A 15,645-nucleotide genomic window follows, 5' to 3' on the forward strand; every position below is an offset into this window, starting at 1 on the left:
TATTATCTTGAAAGTCACTTCAGGGCCCATAATGGCTGCTGGGGCTCTAATCATCACATCTGAATCCTAGATTACAGGAGAGAGAGGACAGGGAAAAAAGACTCCCTACCTCCCTCCCTGTTAAACCACCTTGCTAGAGATCTCATAATATACTTTAGCTTATATCTCCTTGGCCAGAATTTAGTCACTTGTCTACACCTAACTGAGGAATGGGCATGTTCTCCTTAGTACTAGCATCCAGTTTTCTTTCTTTCTTCCTCTCCTTGTTCTTAGGTGAGGGTGGCATGTCTCTCCGGACCTCAGGGTCCATTGACAGGGAGTGTACATCTGGGCAAGGAGTGTTTCTCTTTGGCCAGAAGCTCAAAAATTCTTTCTTTGCTAGATACTCAATATGCCTGGGATGGTTCCTTCATCTTGGGTGCAGTATATATATTTCAAATAATTTACCCCTGGAATGTGTGTAAGCATGTATAATTGATTGCAATTCAAGAGAGACTCCCTCCCACACAAGGTACACAGCATGGTAAGTTGTAATAACACCAATATCAGCATCATAGGATTGGGAAGGATTAAGTGAGAGGAAGCATACCAAGTGCTCAGTGCAAACTGGGATTTGAGATGGGAGGGCAAGTGTGAGTGATTTAACAGCCAGTGAACACTGCCCACCATCCATGTTCCCACTGCAGAATTCAGCCTCCACATGATTTCCTGGGGCATGTCTCAGATCTGCTATGCTGAATTTGAATTTTAAGAACATTTAGGAAATGTTCTTAGACACTAAAATATTAGGAAAACAATAGCTATAATTTTTCAGAACTTCCTTTGTTGTTTGTCCTAAGGCTTTTAAGTATCGCTAATGGCATCTTGGTTTTCCTTTGTTATTTGAATGTTAAACTTTCCTGGTTTATCTCCCTAATGTATGTGCAGTGGAAACAAATTTTTTTAAGTAAGAAATGTTTTTGTAATGAAAAAATAACTGTATATTAGCCTTTCGTCTGGGTGTGGTGGGATAGGAGAAAGGATACAGTGTGTATGCCATTGTGTCCAATAAATTAGGGAACTGCCCAGACCTTCATGACTCATCTCCCAAAGCCTCCCTGCTCATTTATTCTATACTCATAAACCAAAGGCTTATTATTCACAAGGGTGTTTGAAAAAAATGAAAAATATATAAGCTTGAGTTTCTTCCATTATTTGGCTTTCCTGGAGTATATAATTCTGTCTTTACTCAGACCACTGTTGCCCAATCAAAAATAACGTGTAGGGCTTCCCTGGTGGCGCAGTGGTTGAGAGTCCGCCTGCCGATGCAGGGGACACGGGTTCGTGCCCCGGTCTGGGAAGATCCCACATGCCGCGGAGCGGTTGGGCCCGTGAGCCATGGCCGTTGGGCCTGTGCGTCCGGAGCCTGTGCTCCGCAACAGGAGAGGCCACAACAGTGAGAGGCCCGCATACAGCAAAAAAAAAAAATAAATTAAAAAAAAAAAATAAAAAATAACGTGTAAGGACTTCCTGGTGGCACAGTAGTTAATAATCCGCCTGCCAGTGCAGGGGACACAGGTTCAAGCCCTGGTCTGGGAAGATCCCACATGTTGCGGAGCGACTAAGCCCGTGCACCACAACTTCCAAGCCTGCGCTCTAGAGCCCGTGAGCCAGAACTACTAAAGCCCATGTGCCTAGAGCCCGTGCTCCACAACAAAGAGAAACCACCACAATGAGAAGCCCACGCACCGCAACAAAGAGTAGCCCCCACTCACCGCAACTAGAGGAAGCCTGCGTGCAGCGATGAAGACCCAATGCAGCGAAAAATTAATTAATTAATTAATATTAAAAATGTGTAAGATAGAGGAGGAAATCATATACAGTTAACTCCTACCTAACAAAAGCAAACAGAAAGACTGGTTAAAATGATTGTGGTATATCCATATGATAAAGCACTATGCGGCTACTGAAAAGAAAAGTAGCTGGAAAGTATTGATGTGGAAGATGTCTAGGATTTATTATTTAAGTAAAAATGCAAGCTGTAGAAGCAGATCTACTATCCTGTTTATTTATTTATTTTTTATGTGTAGGTATATAATTTTATAGTATAGGAAATCTCTAAAGGATATGAAAGGAAGTATTTAGTGATCACTTTTGGGAAATGGGACAGACAGGAGGTGAATGAGACTTAGATTTTTCTTTATATCCATCTGTTCTGTTTGTATGTCTTTTGTTGTTGTTGTTGTTGTTTGGCTGTGCCATGCCCAGCTTGCAGGATCTTAGTTCCCTGACCAGGGATTGAACCCGGGCCATGGCAGTGAAAGCACTGAGTCCTAACCACTAGACCACCAGGGAATTCCCTGTTTGTATGTCTTGTAATGAGCATGCTTTATTTATTTATTTTAATAGCTTATAATTTCAGTGAAGGGGAGGAGGACCAATGTCTTTCCTATATAAGAAAAGTAATCTTTTAATAAATAACATTAAAAGATTCCACTCATTTCAGCTAGAAGATGAATAAGGTCTAAGGATCTAACATAAAAGATGGTAACTATATTTGACAACACTCTATTGTGTAATTGAAATTTGCTAAGAGATTAGAACTTAAATTTTCTCTCCCCCCAAAAAAGATAAACGGGTGAGGTGATGAATGTATTAATTAACTAGATGGGGGAAATTCTTTCACAGTGTATATGTATATAGAATCACCACAATGTACACTTTATTTTTTTATTTTTATTTTTTTTGCGGTACGCGGGCCTCTCACTGTTGTGGCCTCTCCCGTTGCAGAGCACAGGCTCCGGACGCGCAGGCTCAGCGGCCATGGCTCACGGGCCCAGCCGCTCCGCGGCATGTGGGATCTTCCCGGACCGGGACACAAGCCCATGTCCCCTGCATCGGCAGGCGGACTCTGAACCACTGCGCCACCAGGGAAGCCCCAATGTACACTTTAAATATCTTATAATTTTATATGTGAGTTTTACCTTAGTGAAGCTGAAATTAAAAAAAAAAAAGATTCCATTCATAATGGTAACATACAATATAAAAAAAAAACAGGAAGAGGGCTTCCCTGGTGGCGCAGTGGTTGAGAGTCTGCCTGCCAATGCGGGAGACACAGGTTCGTGCCCCGGTCTGGGAGGACCCCACATGCCGCAGAGCGGCTGGGCCCGTGAGCCATGGCCGCTGAGCCTGCGCGTCCGGAGCCTGTGCTCTGCAATGGGAGAGGCCCGCGTACCGCAAAGGAAAAAAAAAAAAAAAACAGGAAGAAATAGGACAAAAAATACAGTAACACTTTTAACATAAAAACTTGAATAAATGGACAAAATACTAAAAACTTGATTAAATGGGCAAAATACTATGTCCCAAGACTATGCAATGCAATACCATATAAATACCAGTTCTCTCAGAACTGATTTTTGTAATCAGCCTTTTATTCTAAACATTTCAAATGTAGAGAAGAGTTGAGAGGATTTTATATCCACCCAGCTAAATTCTACAATTAACATTTTACTCTACTGTATCTGTCTATCCATCCCCTGTATTCATCAATTCATATTGTTTTTAATGTATTTCAAAGTAAGTTGTGTATATCAGTGTACTTCTTCCCAGTTATTTGAGTATACATATCATTTACAACATGTGTTTATGGGTGGAATCTTTTTAGAGATAAAATTTATGTACAGTGAAATGCACAAATCTTAAGTTATCATTCAGTGAGTTCTGAAAAATTCATATACCCACACAACCCATTTCCCTGTCAACATATAGAATATTACTGTTGTCCAGGAAGTACCCTCATGTTCCTTTTCAGTAAATCCTCCATCTCTTTCCCAGGCAACCATTGTTCTGATTTTTCCACCACAGATTAGTTTTGCTTTTTCTAGAACTTCATCTGTATGGAGTCATATGTTATGTACTCTTTTGTGTAAGGCTTTTTTCACTCAGCATGATGTTTTTTAGATTCATCCATGTTTTTGTGTGTATCAGTAGTTCTTTCCTTTTTATTACTGAGTAGTATTCCATTGTAAGAAAAAACCACTTTCCGTTTATATATTCTGTTAGTGATAGTTACTTGGGTTATTTTCAGCTTTTTGTTATGAACATTCTTGTACTAGTCATTTTTTGGATATATGTTCTTATTTCTCTTGTGTAAATATATAGAAATGGAATTATTGGGTCATAAAGCTAGGTGTATATTTAGTTTTAAAAGAAGTTGTCAGACAAACTAATTTTTAAAATAAAATAAAAGTATCACAAATAGCTCATCTAAAAATCATCCTGTGACAAGGCAGAACCATTCCTGCTATTAGAATTTGTGCACAGGCTTCCTGGCATCGTGCAGACTATAGTTGAAAGGGAGGGCTGGTCTCCTTCTGACGTTTGATAGTGCATATTTCCCTCAGATTCAAACTATTTAACTGTTCATCTGTGTCAAGACTAGGCCTTCGTCGTAGAACCAGCTTTCAAAATCCTCAATTCAGAGAGAGGTACGGGGAAGAGATAAATTTGGGAGAGTATGGGATGTCAATAAATCAGATGTGACAGAGAGGTTGAGGGATTTAACAACAAAGAATGTGTGTGTGTGTGTGTGTGTGAGAGAGAGAGAGAGAGAGACAGACAGACACACACACACTCAGAGAAGGGTGGGGAAGAGAGGAAGAGAAAGGGGAATGGGCGAAGGAGAAAGAAATACTAGTGGGCTTTTCCTCTTGTGAATTTTTTTTTAAATATTTATTTATTTATTTATGGCTGCATTGGGTCTTAGTTGCAGCATGCAGGATCTTTTGTTGAGTCGTGCAGGCTCTTTGTTGTGGTGCACAGGCTTCTCTCTAGTTGAGGTGTACAGGCTCTCTAGTTGTGGCATGCAGGATACAGAGCACGTGGGCTCTGTAGTTGTGGCACGTGGGCTATCTAGTCGTGGTGCATGGGCTTAGTAGTTGGAGTGCATGGGCTTAGTTGCCCCGCGGCATGTGGGATCTTAGTTCCCCAACCAGGGATCGAACCCACGTCCCCTGCATTGGAAGGCGGATTCTTAACCACCAGACCACCAGGGAAGTCCCTCTTCTCATGAATTTTGAGTTTTTTTGCAAAAGTTATTATTGTTTTTTTGACTGTGTGGGGTCTTCATTGCTGCACGCAGGCTTTCTCTAGTTGCAGAGAGCGGGGGCTACTCTTTGTTGCAGTGTGCGGGCTTCTCATTGCAATAGCTTCTCTTGTTGCGGAGCACGGGCCCTAGGCGCATGGGCTTCAGTAGTTGTGGCACGTGGGCTCGGTAGTTGTGGCTCGCAGGCTCTAGAGTGCAGGCTCAGTAGTTGTGACGCATGGGCTTAGTTGCTCTGAGGCATGTGGGATCTTCCCGGACCAGGGATGGAACCCGTGTCCCCTGCACTGGCAGGCGGATTCTTAACCACTACGCCACCAGGGAAGTCCCGCAAAAGTTATTTTTAAGATGGTTCAAAATAAAAGCCTTGTGTGCTGAAATAAAATGGATCTCCAAAGAGCCTCACTTTGTTAAACAGCTGCATAGTATTCCATTTTATGAATATGCCATAATTTATTTAAACACGTCTCCCTCTCCCATTGATAAACATTTAGGTTATTTTCAGTCTCTTTCTATTGCAGACTATGTTTCATTAAATAACCTGTATATTGGTCACTTTTAAAGTATGGGTATATCTGTAAAATTCTCAAGTAGAATTGTGTCAAAGTGTTTGTGCTTTCATAATTCTGATAAATATTTACAGATCGTATGAGAGTATTTGTTTACACAAACTTGTTTACACAAACCCTTGCCCCAACGCAGTGTTGTTAAAGTTTTTTAATATATTTTTTATATTTGCCTATCTGATAGGTGCAGTATGGCTTTAATTTGGCTTTCTTTGATCATGAGTGAGTTTAAGCATTTTTTCTTATATCAGTATTTAAGAGAACTATTTAGTTTTCTGTGAATTGTCTGTTTCATCTCTTTTACTCTTTTGCCATCTCTTAATCTGTAGGACTCCTTTATATATCAAGGAAAATAGACCTTTGTGAATGAGTTGGAAATATTTTTAAAGAGCTCATTCTTTAAAAATATGGAGGTAGCTGTTTTAGTGGAATGGTGGAAAAAGAAGCCAGATTGCCATGGAGACAACTCTTTCTAGAAATTTGGCTGTGAAGTGGAGTAGAGAGAATGCTAGCTGGAGGATTGATATAGATGAAAAGGAGTTCTTTTCTTTGAGAAATTCTTAATTGTGTTTAAATGCTGTTATGAAAGGGCGTTAAACCTAGAAGATGGTGTTATAGGATCTACAGGACAAGGTTCCTAAGGGACTGAGATTCTTGGGAGGAATTGCAGAGAAGGAAGAAATTTGTAAATAATGTGACTGGTAGGTAAGGGTGTCCCAGTCTAGTGGTTTCTCTTACCTCTGAAGTGAAGGCAAGGCCAACAGCCAAGGATGTGAGAGGAGATGGTTGGAGAGGAGAGGAGGTTCTTTGAAATCACTGGAGCATTAGAGAGAGAGCTGAGTAGGGAAATATAGAAAGATTGCAGAAAGTGTTCAGAGTTCCATTGAGGCAGAAACAGTGATCTTAACCTTATGGGTTGTTTGATTTTCTTAAGGAGCATTTGGCAGTCCAGGTGTAAGGCTGACAGTTGGATTAGTTCAGGGTTGGGAATATTTCCCCCATATAGGTGTAATAGAAGAACAACGTAGCAAAAGAATTTAGGATATTGGCAAGGTAGTGATTGAACTAACACCAAGTTTTCTTGGTTGAGTAGAGAAGGAAATAAAGACAGAACAGAGATATTGGAAAGAAAATTAGAGGTTCAAGGGACTGAAAGCCTGGGTGAGGTCAAAGTGCAGGTATAGTAGACATAATAGAGTGTGAACTGCAAGGGTAAGGGAGTATGGGTTGGAGAGTGGGAAAGTAAGATTCCGTATGAGAGCTTTTCCTGGTGCTGACAAAATCTAGAGCGCAGCCATTGTCATGACCAGCCCCTGTGGAGTGGAGGTATAAGGTCATTGGAGTTGAGGAAGTCAGGGAACTCAGAAACTTGTCTGGATGTGAATTGTGGCTGTCATCTGTAAAGATGTTGAAACAAAATCTTTCAGGAGAATATCAGGACTTTGGAATGGGAAGAAAACTGTGAGCCACAATGCAGTGTCTTCAGTGACAAGTGAGTGCCAGGAAATCATAAGGCAAAAAAGCCTTCAAGAACAGGGCGTATTAGAGCAGACTCCAGGAAAAATGGTTTGCATATGGCATCCTAGAGGACTGAGGAAATCTCAACTGTACTTCCTGACTTTGCAGCTTTGGAATACTTGGAATGAAAGACTTGGAGACTGGAGGAGGGAAAGTTAAGCATAGGTGTAGTTGCAGTTTAGTCAGGGTGTCAGAAGTCACAGGAATTTACTTGAGGGTCTTTATATCCTCTGGGAAGAATGAGGCCTTTACAATGGTTTTCCTGGTTGTGGTCCATGGATATACCTTGTTACTGACATGGCTCTTCTTAAATTCTGACATGCCTCTCACTCCCTAGTTTATGCATACAAATCCTCTCCAACTTGCCATCCAGTATGCATTTGTTCTTTTCCTTGAATTCTTTCACTTCACTTTCCTCTGCAGTTTCCTTCCTTTAGTTTTGCTTCTTATATTCATGCTTTGTAGTGAAATCTATTTTCTTTTTAACTTAGTTTTATTATTTTTATTTATAAAAATATCATGCTCCTTATTTGAAAAATCTTGGAAATAAAATACAATATAAAGAAAATAAAAATCAAAAAATGCTATGCTAAAATGTTTATAGATTTTTTCTTCCAGGCTTACTTTCATGCATATACATTCATATACATACATAAATTTAGTTGAGATCAAATGGTATATTCAGAGTTTTTTTAGTATTTATTTACTTATTTTATTATTATTTATTTGGTTGTGCCAGGTCTTAGTTGCAGCTCTCGGGCTCCTTAGTTGCAGCTCTCGGGCTTCTTAATTGTGGTGTGTGAACTCAGTTGCAGCATGCACGTGAGATCTAGTTACCTGACCAGGGATCAAAGCTAGGCCTCCTGCATTCGGAGCACGGAGTCTTAACCACTGCACCACCAGGGAAGTCCCTATATTCAGTTTTGATCTGATGGGTTTTTTTAAGCTTAAAAATGATGGACTTGTTCCATTTTCTTAAATTCTTCGAATATAGCATATTGAATAGCAACAATTATTGTCTTGAAGAGCAGCATAATACTACTGACTTTTCCCTATTTTCCCTATTTTTGGGTATTTGGATTGTTTGCATTTTTCCACTTAATGAATAGCTCCATATCATTTTAATCTGAGTTTCAGATTATTTACATATACTCATTTCCAAGTACATATACTTGGAAATGGGTCAGAAAACAATGTGGGCACCTTTAAGATTCTTGTATAATCTTTCTGGAAAGGAGTTTGCTATTATAGGCTAATTGGTATTCCCATCAGTAGTTTGAGTTCTATTTTGAGTACCAAGGAGCACAATTGCTTGAGTCATATGGTAAGAATATGTTTAGTTTTGTAAGAAACCAACAAACTGCCTTCCAAAGTGGCTACACCATTTTGAATTCCCACAGTGAATGGGAGTTGCTGCTGCTCTGCAGAAGCACCAGGATTTGATGTTATCAGTGTTTTGGATTTTGGGCATTCTGATAGGTGTGTGTCTCATTGTTTTAATTTGCAATTCCCTAATGACATATGTTGCTGAACATCTTTTCATATGCTTTTTTGCCATTTTGTATCTTCTTTGGTGAGGTGTCTGTTCAGGTCTGACTTTTTAAATTGGGTTGTTAGTTTTTTTATTGTTGAGTTTTAAGAGTTCTTTATTTTGGATAGCAGTCCTTTACCTGATGTGTGTTTGGCAAATATTTTCTCGCAGTCTGTGGCTTGTCTTCTCATTCTCTTGACATTGTCTTTTGCAGAGCAGAAGTTTTAAATTTTGATGAAGTGCAGCTTATTGATTATTTTTTTATGGCTCTGCCTTTGGTGTTGTATCTTAAAAGTCATTGCTAAACCCAAGGTCATGTAGGTTTTCTCCTATGTTATCTTCCAGGAGTCTTTTATATTTACATCTAGGTCTGTGATTCATTTTGAGTTAATTTTTGTGAAGAGTATAAGGTCTGTGTCTAGATTTTTTTTTTTTTTGTATATGTATGCCAAGCTATTCCAGCACCATTTTTTGAAAAGACTATCTTTGCTCCATTGTATTGCCTTTACTCCTTTGTAAAAGATCTGTTGACTATGTTTATGTGGGTCTATATCTGGGTTCTCTCTCGTGTTCCATTGGTCTATTTGTCTATTCTTTCACCAATACCACACTGCCTTGATTACTATTTGCTTTTTTATGTTACTATTTGCTTTTACAGTAATCCTCCAACTTTGCTTCAGTATTGAGCTAGCTATTCTCAGTCTTTTGCATCTCTATATAAACTTAACCAGTTGTTGATATCCACAAAATAGCTTGGTAGGATTTTGATTGAGATTGCACTGAATCTATAAACCCAGTTGGGAGGAACTGACGTCTTGACAATATTGAGTCCTCCTATCCATGAACATTGTTTATGATTGATTTCTTTTATATTTTGTAGCTTTTATTTTTTTCTATTGTCAGATATTCCATTTTTACCTTTGTGATTTATTCCTTTGTGATTTCTTACAATGCATTTATGTTTAGAAAATCCTTCCTCACTCTGAAATCACATTTTCATTTATTCCCTCTTAAAATGTGTTTGTAAGCATTTAATTTTTCAGCCCATCTGGATCTTATTTTGATATATGGAATGAGGTGATGGTCTAACCCCCTCCCCGCAAATACACTGTTATTTTTCCTAAAACCATGTCCTATTGGTTTATCAAGAATAGACATGGATACATACATAATAATCAGCCTTCCAATCTGTTTTCTAACCGTTATGGAGGGAATTGTATGCTTTCCCAATTTTGGATAATGGTCGGGGGGAAGAAGGGAACTGGTCAAATCTTGTATTGCTGTACCTTGGGAAGGCCACTGGCTGAACCCAATTCCCTGCTAGGCATGGTTATTGGTATCAGAGGCAAACTCCTGGGATGTGCATAAACCACCTGCATTTCTCCACGCTCCCTCAGAGATTGTCATGTGCCTGGTGGAGAGGCATGTGCTGATTCCCTTGGAGAGTCACTACCATATTAAATTACCTCTAGGCTGTGAGTTTCATGAAAATGGGACCTCGGAGTGTATTGCTCCCTAGTTGTTTCCCTAGTACCTAGCTTAGTATAGGGCATAGACATCTGAATGGATGAATGAGCCACTACTACCAATGGGAATGTACCATAGCCCTCTGATATGGTTTGAAGTGAAATAAGAGGTTGAGAACAGCTGTATAATGTCTGCTTTGGAGGGTAGTACATTCATGCAGTCAACCTACCTTCTCCATACTTCTCATTCTGAAGACACTAAAGCTGCACGTATCAATTAACTGGGAAGCTTTTAAATGGATTGCTACCTGCCTCTCACCCCCAGAGATGTAGTCTGGCACAGGGATTTTATTTTTGTTAAGTTCTTTGAGTGATTCTAAAGTACAGCCAAGGTGCAGAACCACTGCTCTTACTTACAGTTGTGTAAAGATTCAATTAAGTAGCTGGATTCCTGGGGAATTGTGCTTACCAGACTCCCAAAAGATCATTGGTCCTGTGTGTGCACTTTAATAGCTAGGAAGAGTTTGCCCAAAATACTCCTTTGGTGAGTAGTTTGGACATAGTTACAGTATAATGGGACCTTATCTAAAATGGCTCTCTATTTTCCAGGTCAACATGGATTCCTGGTTCCTTCTTGTTCTGCTTGGCAGTGGTCTGATACACGTTGGTGCCAACAACACTACCATAGGTAAAGTGCCATTTGATAAGACTGGTATTTGGAATAGAATTTTGGTTTCATGTTTAATGACCCAAATTTGAAGGCCTCGGTGGTACTGAAGAAAGAAAAAATATTAAAGTTTTACTTAAAAGTGATAGTAAAATGTCTTTGCACATCTCTGGGTTATAGTGTATGCTATGCTCAGCATTGTTCTATATACCATATACTACTTTAAATAAAGAGATTATGTATTCATTCCTGAAAAGTTAAAAAAAAGAAAAGAAAATGGTTGCTATTTAAGACTCATCTATTGATTCTGGGGAACTAAGTAAAGAATCCAGTTTCTCCCTCCATTAGACAGTAATCCTTTGGAAGTGAGGGAAGGATTCAGCATTAAAACAAGAGTATGTGCTACTTGGCATATACCCAGAGAAAACTGTAATTCAGAAAGATACATGCACCCCTATGTTCATAGCTGCACTGTTCACAATAGCCAAAACATGGAAACAACCTAAATGTCGATCAACAGATAAAGATGTGGTACATATATACAATGGAATACTACTCAGCCATAAAAAAAACGAAAAAAAAAGGAACAAAATAATGCCATTTGTAGCTACTTGGATACAACTAGAGATTATCATACTAAGTGAAGTAAGAAAGATCCCATATGATACCACTTATATGTAGAATCTAAAATATGGCGCAAATGAACCTATCTACGAAACAAAAATAGAGTCACAGACATAGAGAACAGACTTGTGGTTCCAAGGGGGAGAGGGGGAGGGAGAGGGATGGACTGGGAGTTTGGGGTTGGTAGGTGCAAACTCTTACATTTAGAATGGATAAAGAACAGGGTCCTACCATATAGCACAGGGAACTATATCTAATCTCCTAGGACAAATGATAATGGTAAAGAATGTATATATATGTATAACTGAGCCACTTTGCTATACAGCAGAGATTGACACAACATTGTAAATCAATTATACTTCAATTTTTTTTTAAAGATAATAAAATAAAAGAGTGTGAGGTGTATGTGTATGTATCTGCTCATTGGTCTCCAAGTGTTTGAGAGTGTAATAAGGGCTTGCTGCTTTGTGCCTCATACCTGTTGAGCTCTCAAATTCTTTGTGTGATGTTTTCTTGTTTTTTTGTGTTTGTAGTTTCACCTTCAGTAGGCGTTACAAGATCTATTAAAGCATCTACAGCAGAACCACTTAAAGAAGAGACCCAAACTTCAAATCCTACTTCTTCAGTAACTTCTCCTTCCTTGGCACCAACATTCAGCCCAAGCCTAACTCTGGGACCCACCTATGTAACCACTGTCAATTCTTCAGACTCTGACAATGGGACCACAAGAACAGTAAGCACCAATTCTGTAGTCACTGCAGTTTCACCAAATGGAACATGGCTTCCAGATAACCAGTTCACAGATACCAGAACAGAACCTTGGGAGGGGAATGCCAGCACTGCAGCAACCACTCCAGAAACCTTTCCTCCTTCAGGTACTAGAGGTGGTTTCTATTTGTTCTTTCGTTACCTCTTTGAGTTTGTTCACCCTTTTATTATTTTTGTTTGTGTTTTCTAGCCGTAAAATTTCTTGAAATAAGTAAAATCACCCAAGCACAAAGTAATGAAACCTAGATATAGGGGATTCTCAGGAATATCTGGTTAACACAGAGTTAAGAGGAAAGAAGATAGGGGACTTCCCCTGTGGTCCAGTGGTTAAGACTCTGCACTTCCAATGCAGGGGGCCCAGGTTCGATCCCTGGTCAGGGAACTGAAATCCTGCGTGCCGTGTGGCCAAAAAAAAAAAAAAGGAGGTAAGAAGATAGATTCTGGAGGTTATCCTGCTTTGCATGGGATCCTGGTTAGACTGGGGAGACTTAATCATGTTTAATGGTAGAGAAGAAGGTTGAAAATATAAGAGAAAGAGGAGAGCTAATTGATGATGTGAGAAACTGAAGATGAAAGGATAGTGAAACTGAGTAATAGTATTAGCCTTGAAAAGGAAGGGATCCATGGAGACCATGGGAAGGAGAAGGGGTCTGGGTGTCTATAACAATTAGATAAGAGGGGAAGGCCTGTGGCCAGGAGTAGAGTTAGGAAGAGGAATTCAGGGAAACAGTTAAATTACACTGCCAGTTTGTTCAGGGCCTCAGCCCAGCCCACTTCTCTTCTTGAATCAATCACTGGTTGAAGTGGAAGTGGCTTTGAAGATAGAATCAGAGACCTAAATCTGAGACCAGGTGGGGTAGAGCAAATTTCCGAGGACTGGAGGGGGTCCCTCAAAGGGCTTCTGTGAGTAGTAAAGGAAATAATTGTTCCCTGACAGCTATATAATTGTCATTCCTTTTCTAGCAAAAATCAGTTACTCTTCTTTGGTCTTATCCCCTTGGCTCATATTTTTTCCTTGTTAGAAGGTGAGTGCCCCAGATGGAATCACATATGGCTCCTGGGGGGCATATTTACTGAATTGAATCTCATTTGCTGATGACATCTTTTAGCTAGACCTTACAACTCAGGCCCTGCACCTGCCAGCTTTAATCCCATATTTTCTACTATAAAGGTTATGCAGCATTTGCAGTTAAGAGCACAATCTGCTGAGCCACACTACTTGATTTTGAATCCTGACTCTGCCATACACTAGCTGTGTGACAATAGGCAAGTCTATTTAACCTCTTTACCTCAGTTTCTTCATCAGTATATAAGAATGAATGATGATGATAGTACTTACTTCATAAAGGAGCTGTTAGGATTAAACAAGTTAATATGGGTAAAACATTTATAATGGGGCCTACATATGGTAAGCACTAATTTTAAGTGTTAGGCATCGTACTATGAGTTTTATAGAAGTAATTCCTGTGAAGTATCCTATGGATCCTATTAAGTAGGTTCTATTTTATGTTTTATAGGTGAAGGAGTTTTACAGTGTTTTTGAAAGCACAGGTCATGACCGATTCTTGAAATCAGTTTAGTGAGCCACCACAAATTTGTGTATGTGTCCTCTTCCATTTTTATTCTTTTCATGTTACATATATTATTTTGTAAAACTTTTGTTTCAGTTATACACAAACACATACTGAGTAATGGTGTAAAAATTTATTTCTTTCTGTAAATTATGGCCATTGCTTAGAGAGGAAAAGCAAAATAACTTGTACAAGCTGAAGTAGTAAATGGAAAAGGTGAGACTGTCACTGACTGTCTTCACGGCCTGTGCTCTTCTATTCTGTACTGTCTTTCATTTAACAATTCTGTGAGATGACCAGGAGTAATTATCTCTTTTTAGTAGTTGCTTGATGTAAGACCTTAGAGGTTAAATAATTTGCCTTAGATCTGAAGGCTGTCAAGTAGCAAGTAAGACCTATTTCTCACTTCTGTGGTCTCTCCACACCGCTGTTAGGGAACCGAGTTTTCTATAATCTGCTGTAGGTCCAAATTATGCCGTAGCTGAGAAACCAGTTACTATACAGTTAACACATTTTATGTCTCAGAGGAGGCTGAGACTGCCTTTCACTGGTGGCTCTTATTCAAGATCAGTAGAAGGAAAACTTTATGGTACATCAGGTGTTACAGCCTGAAACCCCACATCTGCCGTGTCACCACCATTTTATCAAGCCTCCCATAATTGTTACATCATAACTTTTGGTAAAATCAGTATTTGATGTTTTATACTGCTGTGACTATATAATACTATTCCATGCTGAGCTGTGATGTGATTATTTTTTCTTTCTTGTACAACTTTTTTCTGGATTTAATAATTACCTTTTATTTTTTGCTGTTGGAAGCCGCTTCTTCCCAAACTTTCCATAGGCTTGTAATACAGTTAGTTTTCCACAAAGTCAGACCTATTAGATAATCTGTTTATTTCTTTTTTACCTAGAGATCGTCCTCCTGAGTCCTCCATTGTCATTGTCTTATTGAAGCCTAGGTTTTTTCTGATCACTAGGGCTGCTACTCAAGTGTCAGCCTGGGATTTCCCTTCTCTATCATTCTGGGAATTTCCTTTGCTGCTTCCTGGCTTCCATATTGTCTTCTTTCATGGATTACCCCATCACTTAGTAGAACGTATCCTCCAGTAGCTTCCTGAGAAAGGGGTCCATGGGAGGTAAATTGCATGAGGAATTACATGTCTAAAAATATCTTTAGGGGTGTGTATAGAATTTGAGGACATATTTTTTTTCCCTAGAATTTTTAAAGCATTGTCCTAACTGACTTCTAATTCACAGGCTTGGAGAATTCTACTGCTATCCTGATTCCTAATTGTTTGTGTGTCTTTAAAGATCTTCTCTTCATCATTGGTGCCCTGAAATTTCATAGAAATGGGTCTTGATGTGGGTCTTTTTCTTTCATTAATTATTTTGGGATAGGAGCTTTGGAGCTTTCGTCCTTCAGTTCTGGAAATTTTTCTTGTATTTGTTCAAAAATGTTCTTCCCTCTTCCATTTTCTCTGTTCTTTTCATCTAAAATCCTTATTATTTGGATATTGGACATATCCTGAATTAATTCTTTAATCTTAATTTTTCTTTTCTATTGACCTTTGCTTTGAGTTTGTTTTTCACTCTTCTAAAATAACAAGTGTGTGTGTGTGTGTATATATATATATATATATATACACACACACACACACACGCATATACATTTTTTCTTCCATTTATAACACAGATAATAAATGTACTGTGTACATTTCTACACATTACTTTTTTCAGTTAGCCTATCATACTTTTTCTATATTATAGTAAGGGGCTACCTCATTGTATGGCTTTACCTTGATGTATTTATCCAGTCTGCCCTATTAGCCAATGTTAAGGTTGGTTTTGTTT

The 15,645-nt window shown here is 39.0% G+C and overlaps 1 protein-coding gene across 3 annotated transcripts in view; it reads left to right on the forward strand.

Annotated features, from left to right (window-relative positions):
* PTPRA (protein tyrosine phosphatase receptor type A) overlaps nt 1-15,645 on the forward strand; it is a 186,337-nt gene that overhangs the window by 105,783 nt on the left and 64,909 nt on the right. For 2 of the 3 annotated variants that reach the window (XM_081257892.1, XM_081257893.1), the window contains exons 2-3: nt 10,771-10,849; nt 11,986-12,327. In XM_081257892.1, coding sequence (XP_081114018.1) covers nt 10,777-10,849; nt 11,986-12,327 — 415 coding nt within the window. In that variant the 5' untranslated portion in view covers nt 10,771-10,776. Of the gene's footprint in view, nt 1-10,770; nt 10,850-11,985; nt 12,328-15,645 lie in introns of those variants that run through there. The other variant, XM_081257894.1, reaches the window with a different exon arrangement.

This window comes from Mesoplodon bidens (assembly GCF_964165515.1).
Source record: "Mesoplodon bidens genome assembly, chromosome: 15".
NCBI classification, from domain to species: Eukaryota; Metazoa; Chordata; class Mammalia; order Artiodactyla; family Ziphiidae; genus Mesoplodon; species Mesoplodon bidens.